We start from the raw sequence: 14,120 nt of genomic DNA, 5'->3' as shown, positions 1-14,120 counted from the left end.
ACACTTACCTGTAAACTTGCGGCGGTTTATCGTAAAAGCGCTCGGCGCAAGCCCGCCCAATTCAAATGGGGCGGGCACCATTTAAATTAGGCGCGATCCCGCGCCAAGCGTACTGCGCATGCTCCGTTGGGTAAATTACCTGACGTGCATTGCGCTAAATGACGTCGCCCCGACGTCATTTGCTTAGACGTTAACGTAAATGGCGTCCAGCGCCATTCACGGACGTCTTACGCAAACGACGTAATTTTTCCAAATTTCGACGCGGGAACGACGGCCGTACTTAACATTGGTTGCCCCTCATAATAGCAGGGGCAACTTTACGCGCCGCTTAAGCTACGGAAACGTCGTAAATTCTCAGCGTCGACCGCGCGTATGTTCGGGAATCTCGCGTAATTACCTAATTTGCATAGACGACGGGGAAAACGACGATGCGACTCCTAGCGGCGGGAAAAAAAATTGCATCTAAGATCTGACAGCGTAAGAGCCTTACGCTTGTCAGATCTAATGGGTATCTATGCGTAACTGATTCTAAGAATCAGTCGCATAGATACCCGGGGCCAGATTAGGACTTACGACGGCGCAAATGGTGTTGCGCCGTCGTAACGCCGTTGAGAATCTGGGCCTAGTGTTCTCCAGAAGTGTTACATCATATCTGTGACAAAGTAAATCTTGTTACAAAGCTATACCGTATATACTCGAGTATAAGCCAAGCCACCTAATTTTACCACTAAAAAATGGAAAAACTTATTGACTCGAGTATAAGCCTAGGGTGTCCATCTGCATGCCTCACTGTGCCTTTGTCGCACTATGCCCATGACTAGACTGACGTTTAACATGGGAGTCTATGGGGGAGGAGTCTGGAGATGGCGCGGTCAGTGTGGAGGAGTAGCTAGACGGAGGCGCCCGCTCTCCAACCCGCTCTGAGTACGGAGACTGGGGATGCATAGGTGCCGGATTCCCTGCTCCCTCCGCTAGGTCGTCCCCCTCCCCCTTCCCCCTCCCCGGACTGAAGTCCCTGGATCCCTGGTGCGGATCGGATCCTCACCCCCCTCACCCCCCTCGATCAGGTTAGCCTGACGCGTTACCTGTGGACACGTGGGCGGTGCGGCTTCCCTGGCTTCCCTGGCTCCGCTGGCTGATTGGGCGGCGGCGGCGTGCAGTGACGAGCAGTGACGAGAGGACGGAGCTCCGGGACAGCGTGCGGAGTGGGGGGGACGGAGATCTGCAGAAGTGAGTGGGGGACGGAACCCCCCTGTGGTAACAGGCTGTGCTGTGTCGCCCTCCATCGGAGTGTGTGGGCGGCTGAGCTGTTGAGGTGAGCCGCACCCCCCCGGGCTGTAGTATAGAAGAGGAGGCTGAGGGAAGGGGAGACACGGCGCCAGGCAACTCTGCAGTCCAAGTGAAATATCACATTAAAAATCTCACTGGAGAGGATCGAATCTGTGGTTGGCCCTACCAATGTCATCAAAAGTAGGTCCAGAAACATGGTCAAACACATCGCAGTAAAACATATTCCTCACTCTTCCTGCCTGAAAACTACCAGAGTGGTGAGTACATGGTGAGCTCATTGCATGGTGCAGAATGGTGAGTACATTGTCCTTTAATGAATTAAAGAACTAAGGAAAAATAAATAAGTATATATATACACATATCTCAATGGGACATTTTTCCAGAGGAACTAGCAACTGGACGGGACTGGCATGAAGACAGGCAATGACGTGATATAAGGGATATGAGTTCATTACTGCCATTTCCTATGTTTGTAGAGACGTGTTTATAATGATGCTGATAACCTTATAGCTTCGTTGGCGGCTCCCCCTTGACATTTCCCTTTTTTCCATTGGGAGAAATTAAAGATACAGGGAGAATTTCCTTTTTTTCTCTCCCCCTGTTCCCCCTTTTTTTTTTTTTTTTTTTTATTATGCAATATATTTTGAACTCTTTTCATATTATACTTCGGAATCTATAGTACACGGATGAGTTGGCAGAGAAACGTAACTAAAAATTGGCGGAGACAACGGTAAAAGCACAACATATAATATAATGAATCATACTATATAGCCCTGAAAACCAGTAAAAGGAGGTCATTGAGTGAGACGCGCACTGGAGACTGACAGAATAGAGGGGTTAATATACGCGCTTGGTGCTCCGAATATCTTTAGTACAAACCAAAGCTAAAGAGTAGAAATACTAAACCAATTTTAAAACGTGATACCAAAGGGTATTGTCCTGTGCAGTATACACCCCCCGTAAGTGCAAAGTGGTCTTTCAATAAAATTTGCTGTAAAGTGTCGCAGTTTTAACTCAGGCGCGGCAAGAAGCACGGGTAAGCAACCAGGTCTACTGTAGGACCGAGAGGGGGCGAAGGATGACCACAAGGGGAAAAGGAGTAAAAGGTGGGGCAATCCCAAAGGTCCCCCGCTTAAGTCAAAGCCCAGGCCCGATGTGCAAATTTGTGACCCATGGGACAAATGGAGATAATCAGCATATAGAAAAACCATCAACTACCCGAGGAGGCCAGGCAGAAAAGGAAAAAAAAAAAGAGAAGAAAAAAGGGGTAGCTAATATCTTGACAGACGCAGAAACACTCTCAGAGTCACTATCAGAGACTAGAACAGATCAAGATAGAGAAACAGACAAAGAAATAGACCTTGAACAGGGAAACAAGGAAGAAACGCAGGACATGACACTTTTGCCAACAAAAAGGGAAATGGAAGGAATGTTTGCCGCCTTAGAAAGATCACTTAAATCGCAAATGGAAAAAATGGAGAGAAATATGGGGCATATATTGGAAAGAGTGGAAGAAGTTGAGAAAAAAGTTGATTACAACATAACCTCAGTTAAAAAATTAGAAGATGAAATAAAAGCATTAAAAATAAATCAACGAGAGCAGGCGTATAAATTAGAAGATCAAGAAAATAGAGATAGAAGGAAGAATATAAGAATACGCGGAGTTCCAGAAACGACACAGGCTGAGGATCTCCCAGAAACAATAAGAAAAATTTGTAATCCAATACTAGAGAGAGAAATAATTTCCCCACTAAAAATAGAACGTGCGCATAGGATAAGACGTTCCAGAGAGAGAGCACAGGACTATCCAAGAGACATTATTGTGCGATTTGAAAGTTGGGAAGAGAAGAACCAACTATGGAGAAAACTGAGAGGGAAGTCGCCATTAGAGTATGATCAGCATAATATTCAAATATATCAAGATCTGTCACAAGAGACGTTAAAAAGAAGAAGAAGTTTAAAACCGTTGTTAGGAGTCTTGCAGGAACATGATATACAATATAATTGGGGATTCCCAGCCTGCCTAATAGGCAGGAAAAACGGTATCTCTGCAAGACTGAGGTTTTTAGAGGAAGTGCCAGAATTTTGTCAGAGATTAGATATCCCAACACCAAAAAAAGATTAAAAATGTTAGACGGCGGTGGGGGGGAGGGGGGGGGAGGGGGGGGACAGGGAGGGGGAATATAGTAAGCTACAGGAGCGGGATGGGAGAGAGGGGGGATCTGGAGAGCACTCCTTCCCTAATTCCCCAGTATAGGGGGATAGGAGACCGGGCTAAAACAGAACCCCACCTTAGCCTGAGGAGCAAAAGAGCGCCTGGAGCGCCAAATAGAAAAAGCTCTAAACGACCATAGGGTCAGGGATCGACCGGGGGGAAGGGGGGGAGGGGATGACAAAGCCCCATATGAAGAACATGGGGGCAAGATACGACGGGAGGGGAGGGTGGGGGGGAGGAGATGGGAGAAGGGCCTCGGGTGGGAGGGGTGAGGGGGAGATTAGGAGGGCTCGGAGGGGGGGGAAAGGGGATTTAGATCTGTGTGTCATGCAGCAGGAAAGAACATACATACTTGAGAAAGACAGAAAGAAAAAAAAAAAGAGACAGAAATGACAAATATAAATTTTTTAACATATAACGTAAGAGGTCTCAGTTGCCCGGAAAAAAGGCATATGGTATTAAGAGAGGTCGAAAGGTACTCCGCTGAAATAATTTTTTTACAAGAGACACACATAACGTTGGATTCAAATGTTAGACTGTATTCTCGGGCAGTTCCCACTTGGTATTATGGAGACTCCCCAAAGAAGAGAGCTAAGGGGGTCGCCATAGGAATAGGGAAGAATATCTCTTTTACAGTAGAAGATAGGAAGGTAGACCCTGAAGGTCGCTATTTGTTCCTAAAAGGTGTACTCCAAGGGAAAAAATACACGCTAGCAAACATATATTGCCCAAATAACCAACCTCATAAATATCTAAGGGGGATTCTGAATGCCTTAATGGATTTTAAATCAGGACACGTAATACTAGCAGGAGACCTCAACCTCTCAATGGACTATCAACTTGATAGTACGTCTGGGGCTCAGAGGCGAAATATTAAACAGCTCAGAATATTAGGAAAGAAAATGCACAGCTACGGTTTAATAGATCCTTGGAGGATTACATATCCAAATAAAAGGGACTATACCTATTACTCTTCGGTGCACGGAACATACTCGAGACTGGACTATATAATGGTAGATCATGAGTTACTGGAAGAGGTAATTAAAACTTCAATAGGGGTAACTACAATCTCAGACCACGCCCCTGTAATGGTGAAAATTAGATTCAAAGAGATAGAGCAAAGAAAGGGATCATGGAATTTAAACGAAGAACTCATAAAAGATATAGAGGTAAACAACATAGTGAGAACAGATTTGGAGCAATATTTCACTCTTAATAATACACCTGAAGTAAAGGTAGCTACTGTATGGGAGGCCCATAAGGCATACATCAGAGGGAAACTAATCTCGATAGGAGCAGGGAAAAAAAAGACAAGAAAACAAAACATGAAAAAATTAACAACTGAGCTATTTGAATTAGAGCAAAGGCATAAAGAGCGAGGGGAAAACGAAATATACCAAGAAATTGTTGTAAAGAGGGTCCAGCTCAGAGACTTGATGAAGGTTGAAACAAGGGACATATTCAAAAATGTTAGAAAAGAGAGATATAAATGGGGGAACAAACCAGGGAAATATTTAGCTAGAATATCTAGGGAAAAAAAAAAAAAAAAACTACATAGAAAAAATAACAAATCAAGGCGGCCTTATGAAATATAAGACGTCTGAAATTGCGGAATCGTTTCGGACTTTCTACAGCTCACTATACTCAATAAGAACTAATGAAACACTAGAGCAGGAAAATATTAGAAAAAAGAAAATTAGGGAATACTTAAAAGAAGTGAAATTACCTAAACTTGCTCAAAACGACATTGAATCCTTAGAGGCTCCAATAACCCAAGATGAGATATACAGAGCTTTCCAGGAAACACCGTGCGGTAAGAGCCCAGGTCCTGACGGCTTGCCGATTATATACTACAAAAAATTTAAAGAACTCCTGGTCCCAGAGATGTGTAACTATTTTAATAAAATAGGGGAGGAAGAGGAAATAAGAAAAGAATCCTTATTAGCAATTATTTCTATTATCCCTAAACCAGGAAAAGATGGAACTCTGTGCTCCAACTATCGACCAATAGCATTGCTAAATGCAGACCTGAAGGCATATGCGAAAATATTAGCAACTAGGATAAAAAGCTTAATGCCACAATTAATAAACACAGATCAGGCGGGCTTTGTAACAGGCAGAGAAGGGAGAGATAACAGCATAAGGACCCTGTTGTTGCTACAACAGGATCCAAAAAAGAAACCCCCAGTCGTACTCATGTCTTTAGATGCTGAAAAAGCATTTGACAGAGTCGACTGGGGGTTTATGATGGAAACTTTACAAAATATAGGCCTGGGACCAAGGTATATGAAATGGGTAAAGAATTTATATAGTCACCCGACGGCAAGGGTGAAGGTCAACGGGAGTATGTCGTCTGTGTTCGAAATGAAAAATGGAACCAGACAGGGGTGCCCGCTCTCACCTCTCCTATATGTAATAGCTCTGGAACCGTTATTAGCAAAAATCCGGGAAAACCCGGATATAGGGGGGGTGAGAGTGGGAGACGAAGAACATAAGGTGGCGGCGTACGCAGACGACATACTCCTATATTTGACCAAACCTAAAGTTTCCCTTCCTAATATCATAAAGGAAATAAAAAGATACGGTGAACTCTCAAATTTTAAAATAAATCCGATAAAAACAGTAATTTTGAATTTGGGGATAGATAAAAAAGAAGTAGAAGAACTACAGAAAGAGTTTCCATTTACATGGGAAAAAGAAGCTATAACGTACTTAGGAATAAAAATTACATCAACAGTTGAAAAACTTTACCTGGTTAATTTTGTCCCCTTAATTAACGACATTAATCAAGATCTGAAAAATCTCGCAAAAAAACACATTTCTTGGATAGGTAAAAAAAAAGAAAAAAAAAAAAAAAAAAAAAAAAAAATAACATGGGAGTCTATGGAAGTGGTGCCCAGATTTGAAAAATCAGTGCTCCCCAGCCGTAGGTCCCCCAGACAACAAACTGTGCACACTTGTAGAGGACAAATGGAGATACAAGTGTGCCAAGTCCAGGGTCCAGAGGACCTACGGCCAGCCGGTACCGGGTCCCCAAACTCACCAGAAAAATTACCGTTTAACATGGGAGTCTATGGAAGGGGTACCCAGCTTTGAAAAATCGGTGCTCCCCGGCCGTTGGTCCCCCGCACAACAAACTTTGCACACTTGTAGAGGACGAGTGGGGCTACATGTGTGCCAGGTTTGGGGTCCAGGGGACCTATGACTGGCCAGTAACCGGTCCCCAAATTCCAGGAGATCAGGCGCAAAAAGGTGGCTAGAGCATAAGCCGAGGGGAGCATTTTCAGCACAAAAGAAAATTTGCTGAAAAACTTGGCTTATACGCGAGTATATACGGTACTATATGTATTTCTTGTGCTCCTCAGCTCCATCTAGTGGCCCCCTAAGTGGTCTTTCACTACTGCCCTTACTAAAATAATATTTGTTAAAAGAAAAAAATGCTTGTAATCGCACAATTTGCACACAACGAATGCTCATGTAGATTTCCTTGACAAATAATTAAGCAAATCTTTTTTATCTTAACTAGACCCCTAAGTAACCCGATCTACGTGTTCCAATTGCCACTGGGGGCCGCCGGCATATTAACCCCTTCTATCCCCATCCTAACATTGTACAACCAACACAGTCCAAATAATTCTCCATAATCCTTCTACAGAGAAACCCACATAGATCACATGACCACACCAATGAGGATGGAGGAGGACCGGAGTCACATGACTGAGAAGATACTAAACCTCACTCTGGAGATCATCTACCTGCTGACCGGAGAGGTGAGGATTCTGGGAGGTCACATGACATCACTCTTATCTCTATTAATAAACCACAGACCTGACCGGAGAGGTGAGGAGGATTCTGGGAGGTCACATGACATCACTCTTATCTCTATTAATAACACACAGACCTGACCGGAGAGGTGAGGAGGATTCTGGGAGGTCACATGACATCGCTCTTATCTCTATTAATAACACACAGACCTGACTGGAGAGGTGAGGAGGATTCTGGGAGGTCACATGACATCACTCTTATCTCTATTAATAATACACAGACCTGACCGGAGAGGTGAGGAGGATTCTGGGAGGTCACATGACATCACTCTTATCTCTATTAATAATACACAGACCTGACCGGAGGGGTGAGGAGGATTCTGGGAGGTCACATGACATCACTCTTATCTCTATTAATAAAACACAGACCTGACCGGAGAGGTGAGGAGGATTCTGGGATTCTAACATGATATTCCTATTGGTTCTCCAATACAGAGATTTCCTCTTGTGAAGTCAGGTGATCACATGACCATCACAGTGCCTCCATGGGACTCCCTAAAACCCGAGAGACACAACATGGAGAAGATTCTAGAAGTCACCAAGAAGATGATGGAGCTGCTGACAGGAGAGGTGAGGAGGATTCTGGGACATTATCCAGTAACAGACAAGGGGTGTGTCTGGATGGTGACTGTATCATTGTGTGTGTCAGGTTCCTATAAGGTGTCAGGATGTCACTGTCTATTTCTCCATGGAGGAGTGGGAGTATTTAGAAGGACACAAGGATCTCTACAAGGATGTCATGATGGACAATCAGCCGCCCCTCACATCACCGGGTAAGAGGAGACTTTATTGTAAAGGAGAGAGCAGTACGGAGGCTCCACCTAGATCCCCCATCATCTGATAAACACATAGAAACAATGTATTCAGTCAGTGTGTGTGTTTCCTACAGATGGATCCAGTAATGGGAACCCACCAGAGAGATGTCCCCGTCCTCTGTATTCCCGGGATTCCACACAGGAAGGTCACACCATCCCCCACCATCATCAGGTAGATGAGGAACAATTATTGGTGGTTATGATTTATACACAAACATGTTTATTATAATGAATGTTTTATTATATATTCAGAGTGGAAACCTCGGGGATTATAATATTGATGTTAAAGAAGAGTATAAAGAGGAGGATGAGGAGTATGGAGTGATGGAGGAGTTTTCAGAAGGACACAAGGATATGATGGAGCCACCTAATACCAGGAACCCCCCAGAGAGATGTCCCCGTCCTCTGTATTCCCGGGATTCCACACAGGAAGGTCACACCACCCCTCACTGTTACAAGGTTGGTGGGATAGAGCATCTAGAACATGGACTTCTGGAGATAATGTTTGGATATCTTATGTTATGTCACTAGCTAAAGCTTATGTTTTACAGATTATATTTTCTCTAATTTTCTTGGTTTAGGGTGAAGATCTGATAGATATAAAAGTTGAGGTGAAATCAGAAGAAGAAGAGACGTATGTGAGGGATGATCAGCAGTCTATGGAGGAGGATGGAATAACAGGGACATTTATAGAGGAGGACACTCCTACAGAGATCAGCACAGGTGGGTCATTAACACTAAATCCATTCCTCCACCCATACTGCTCACTGATTGGTCCAGAGTAGGGCGGGGACTGGGTGATATCAGCCTGTAATCTCCTGGTCACTTTCCTGAGCTGTGTTCCCCGTCCTGTATTCCTGTATTTCTCTCGGATAATCTTCCTTCTCTGTGCTGCAGACACAATTTATGCCTCCAGACTGGATTTATGGAGATTCTGGGGTTCAGCTGGCAGCAAAATGTTGATTTTCACCATAGGGTTTGCTTGACCTAGACACCTGAGGTATGTACCTTGGGTCTTCTGCCCCATGCCCGGGTCTAGTGAGATCTCTGACAGAACAATTCTCCCGGGTTACTTGCTCTGTTATTTGCTGGCTGTGCCGGGTGGAGGGATATGTCTGTATAGTCTCAGACCCAAGTCACTGAGTGCAGTCTCAGGAGATGGGAGGCAGCGGTGTGGGATCTCTGCAACTTGTCTCTGATGAACATATAACTCGCCACTGATTACTGAACACCAATATTATGAGTCCTCCTGACCCCTGCACTATCTAGTGTATATTGTAAAATTACATACTCCTGACACTCGTCCTATAATCCCCTCCTCACTGTCACTCCTATAAAAGACATGCAAAAATACGAAGGAAACTTGGACAGCCGCACTCCAAAAATGTTCTTTTAATTAAAATCGATCACAAAATAAACATGCCACAGCACCAGCTATGATTAAGCACTGAAGCTACAGTGCGAAACGTTAGCTTTTGTTCCATTTTTTTTGCTGTAGCATGTTTATTTTGTGATCGATTTTAATTAAAAGAACATTTTTGGAGTGCGGCTGTCCAAGTTTCATTCGTATTTTTGCATCACTATTGCATTGCCGGCACCCATGGTTTGGTTCCAGTGAGGAGGTTCTTTGAAGACTTCTGAGCGGTTATTTTCTCTTCCTATAAGAGACAGTTCTCGTTGTTTCCTCACTCTCTGACTAAGGCCCATGAATAAAGAAATGATCTGGTAGGAGATCAGAGGAGCCATTTACTAGTTATCTTGAGGGGGAATTGTAAGATCCTCAGAGACAAAACTCTTTATATCTGATGATGTGATTGGAGCACAGACTTTTACATGTTGATAATAATGTGATAACATCTTCCAACTTTGGAACCTTAAAAAGAAAGTGATAATGAGGGAGGAGTCAATAACCCAATGATGGTGATCTTCAGGCTCATGTCTAGTAATAATCTTTGTATTTCTATTTTAGTAGATGGACGGGAGATGAGGAAAACCTCAGAGGATTGTCTCACTTTGTCTGCAGACTGTAAAGTAGAAGATGAGGACATCACACAGTATAGTCCAGGAGAAAACCCGACTACCTCAAATGTCCATCCGGCACCACACAGTGTAGATGGACCATCGTATTCCTCTTATCCTGAGGAACCTCAGACTGTGCGGGACGGTGCCGCACCATCGTATTCCTCTTATCCTGAGGAACCTCAGACTGTGCGGGACGGTGCCGGACCATCGTATTCCTCTTATCCTGAGGAACCTCAGACTGTGCGGGACAGTGCCGGACCATCGTATTCCTCTTATCCTGAGGAACCTCAGACTGTGCGGGACGGTGTCGGACCATCGTATTCCTCTTATCCTGAGGAACCTCAGACTGTGCGGGACGGTGCCGGACCATCGTATTCCTCTTATCCTGAGGAACCTCAGACTGTGCGGGACGGTGCCGGACCATCGTATTCCTCTTATCCTGAGGAACCTCAGACTGTGCGGGACAGTGCCGGACCATCGTATTCCTCTTATCCTGAGGAACCTCAGACTGTGCGGGACAGTGCCGGACCATCGTATTCCTCTTATCCTGAGGAACCTCAGACTGTGCGGGACAGTGCCGAACCATTGTATTCCTCTTATCCTGAGGAACCTCAGACTATGAGGTATACTGTCGTCCTTCTAACAGATAAGAGGTATCCCTGTCCTGAGTGTGGGAAATGTTTCAATTTGAAAGGCAATCTTAATGTGCATAAAAGATCTCACACAGGTGAGAAGCCGTATTCCTGCCCTGAGTGCGGCAAATGTTTTTCACAGAGGTCCCATCTTTCAGTACATCAGAGGACTCACACGGGAGAGAAGACATTTTCCTGTTCTGAGTGTGACAAATGTTTTTCCAGGAAGTCCAGTCTTTCAGTACATCAGAGAATTCATACAGGAGAGAAGCCGTATTCCTGTCCTGAGTGTGGAAAATGTTTTGTACAGAAATCATTTCTTATCACACATCAAAAATCTCACATCAGGAATAGTCCTGGAGAAAACCCGGCTTCCTCAAATGTCCATCCGGCACCACACAGTGTAGATAGACCATCGTATTCCTCTTATCCTGAGGAACCTCAGACTGTGCGGGACGGTGCCGGACCATCGTATTCCTCTTATCCTGAGGAACCTCAGACTGTGCGGGACGGTGCCGGACCATCGTATTCCTCTTATCCTGAGGAACCTCAGACTGTGTGGGACAGTGCCGCACCATCGTATTCCTCTTATCCTGAGGAACCTCAGACTGTGACGGGCAGTGCTGTCCTTCCAACAAATGAGAGGTTTTCTTGTGCTGAGTGCGGGAAGTGTTTTAATTTTAAAGGCAATCTTAAGAAGCATAAAAGATCTCACACAGGAGAGAAGCCGTATTCCTGTCCTGAGTGCGGGAAATGTTTTTCTCAGAAATCCCATCTTTCAGTACATCAGAGATCTCACACGGGGGAGAAGCCGTATTGCTGTCCTAAATGCGGAAAATGTTTCGTACAGATTTCAAATCTTATCATACATCAGAGATCTCACACAGGGGAGAAGCCATATTCCTGTCCTGAGTGTGGAAAATGTTTTGCACAGAAATCAGTTCTTGTCACACATCAAAGAACTCACACGGAGGAGAAGCCGTATTCCTGTCCCGAGTGTGGGAAATGCTTTTCACAGAGGTCACATCTTGATGGACATCAAAGAACTCATATGGTTGAAAAGCCTCATCTCTGTTCTGAGTGTGGTAAATGTTTCTTAAAAAAATCTGACCTTGTCACACATCTGAAGTCTCATACGGAGGAGAAGCCATTTTCCTATCCTGAGTGCGAGGAATCTGTTGTACAAAAATCTGATCTTGTTACGGGTCAAAAGGCTCATTCAGGGCAAAAGCCACATTCCTGTCCTGAGTGCCGGAAATGTTTTTCACTGAAGTCCAATCTTCGCAGACATCAGAGATCTCACACGGTGGAGAAGCCACATTCCTGTCCTGAGTGCGGAAAAAGTTTTTCACAGAAGTCCTATCTTTACAGCCATCAGAGATGGCACTCAGGTGAGAAGCCTTTTTCCTGTTCTGAATGCGGGAAATGTTTTGTACAAAAATCAGATCTTGTCACACATCAAAGGTGTCACTCGGGGGAAAAGCCGTATTCCTGTCCTGAGTGCGGCAAATGTTTTGCACAGAAGTGTTATCTTTCCATCCATCAGAGATCTCACACGGGGGAGAAGCCGTATTCCTGTGCTGAGTGCGGCAAATGTTTTTCATTCAAGTCCAGTCTTTCTGCACACCAGAGATGTCACACGGGGGAGAAGCCACTTTCCTGTCCTGAGTGAGGGAAATGTTCCTCACCAAAGTCCTGTCTTCTTGTACATCAGGGGTCCCACACTTTGAGGTGTATTAATGTCTTGAGTATGGGAAATGTCTTGTATATGAATGTTGCTGGACATGTGGGGAAGAAGCACACCCTGATATACACCTCAGATATACTCCATGGCTGATCTTCATCATGTAAGAAACACTTCATAAGGAGATCAGAGATCACCAAAGACATGGATGAAGTGTTGTACTGTGTTGGCCATTGATAGCAGGAGAAAAATAAAAATGGAGTCATTCCCTCTCATTGGCTGAGTACATTTTGTGGTGGAAACTCTTGCAAGAGGTCTGTTTTCTCAAGTCGTCTTCCAGGACAAAACACGTTAACCCCACCACTTAAAAGGTGGCCCTCTAGGCTTTTTAAAATAAAAATGAAATCATTACCTTTCATTGGCTGAGTACATTTTGTGGTGGAAGATTTCACAAACACTTATGCCGCGTACACACGATCGTAAATTCCAACAAAAAAAACGTGGACTTTTTTCCGACGGATGTTGGCTTAAACTTGTATTGCATACACACGGTCGCACAGATGTTATCGGAATTTCCGAACGCCAAGAACGCTGAGACGTATGACGGCACTATTAAAGGGAAGTTCAATACCAGTCGTGTTAGTAGAAGTTTGGTGAGAGACAATTCCCATTTTTCAGCCTCGTGCTTTTCGGTCCGTTACAGCGTGACGAATGTGCTATCTACATTACGAATGCTAGTTTTACCAGACCCAGCGCTTCCGTCTCGTACTTGATTCAGAGCATGCGTGGAATTTTGTGTGCCGGAATTGTCCACACACGATTTTACAAGAAAGGATTTTGTTGTCGAAAAATTTGAGAACCAGCTCTCAAATGTTTGTTGTCGGAAATTCCGACAGCAAATGTCCGATGGTGCCTACACACGGTCGGAATTTCTGACAAAAAGCTTCCATCGAACATTTGTTGTCAGAAATTCCGATCATGAGTACGCGGCATTACAGACCTGTTTTAAAAAAAAAATTGGTCATCAAATGTGACAAGTATACACCCAACCATGGCAAATGGCAATTTCCTATAATTGTCAGTTCCTTCTAGTGGCCTGTAACATGAATAGAAGAGTTGGTAAGTTTTGTCCGTAGCTGAGATGTGATCTGTAAAAGTATATAATTGTAGATATATAGGTGGATTCAGAAAGAGTTAGGCCGGCGTATCAGTAGATACGCCGACCTAACTCGGAATCTGCACCGTCCTAAGTTTAAGTGTATTCTCAAACTGAGATACACTTAAACCTATCTAAGATACGACGGCTTGCGCCGTCGTATCTTAGGGTGCAATATTTAGGCTGGCCGCTAGGTGGCGCTTCCGTTGAGTTCGGCATAGAATATGTAAATGCATAGATACGCCGATTCACGAACGTACGTGCGCCCGTCACAGTAAAGATACGCCGTTTCCGTAAGAGATACGCCGCCTAAAGATAAACATGCCCCCTAGGTGGCGTAGCCAATGTTAAGTATGGCCGTCGTTCCCGTGTCGAAATTTGAAAATTTTACGTCGTTTGCGTAAGTCGTCCGTGAATAGGGCTGGACGTAATTTACGTCCACGTCGAAACCAATATGTCCTTGCGGCGTACTTTGCTGCAAT

General features: G+C 44.4%; 1 protein-coding gene across 1 annotated transcript; it reads left to right on the top strand.

Moving 5' to 3' along the window:
- Positions 1–10,784: 10,784 nt before the first annotated feature.
- Positions 10,785–12,626, top strand: LOC120910647 (zinc finger protein 84-like). Its single transcript, XM_040322401.1, has 2 exons — positions 10,785–10,871; positions 11,343–12,626. Exons 1-2 carry the CDS (start codon positions 10,785–10,787, stop codon positions 12,468–12,470), a joined length of 1,215 nt encoding a protein of 404 aa, XP_040178335.1. The 3' UTR covers positions 12,471–12,626.
- Positions 12,627–14,120: the final 1,494 nt, after the last annotated feature.

The sequence above is a fragment of the Rana temporaria genome, chromosome 8 (genome assembly GCF_905171775.1).
Source record: "Rana temporaria chromosome 8, aRanTem1.1, whole genome shotgun sequence".
Lineage (NCBI taxonomy): Eukaryota > Metazoa > Chordata > Amphibia > Anura > Ranidae > Rana > Rana temporaria.
Note: the sequence above shows the minus strand (reverse complement) of the source record. Positions and strands in the feature narration are given on the sequence as shown.

Bases quoted from the DNA above. Each gene is read 5' to 3' on its own strand.
- LOC120910647 (XM_040322401.1), top strand. From the start codon at position 10,785: ATGAGGTATACTGTCGTCCTTCTAACAGATAAGAGGTATCCCTGTCCT. The intron at 10,872-11,342 runs GTGCATAAAAGA...TCTTATCCTGAG, and splicing joins ATTTGAAAGGCAATCTTAAT to GAACCTCAGACTGTGTGGGA.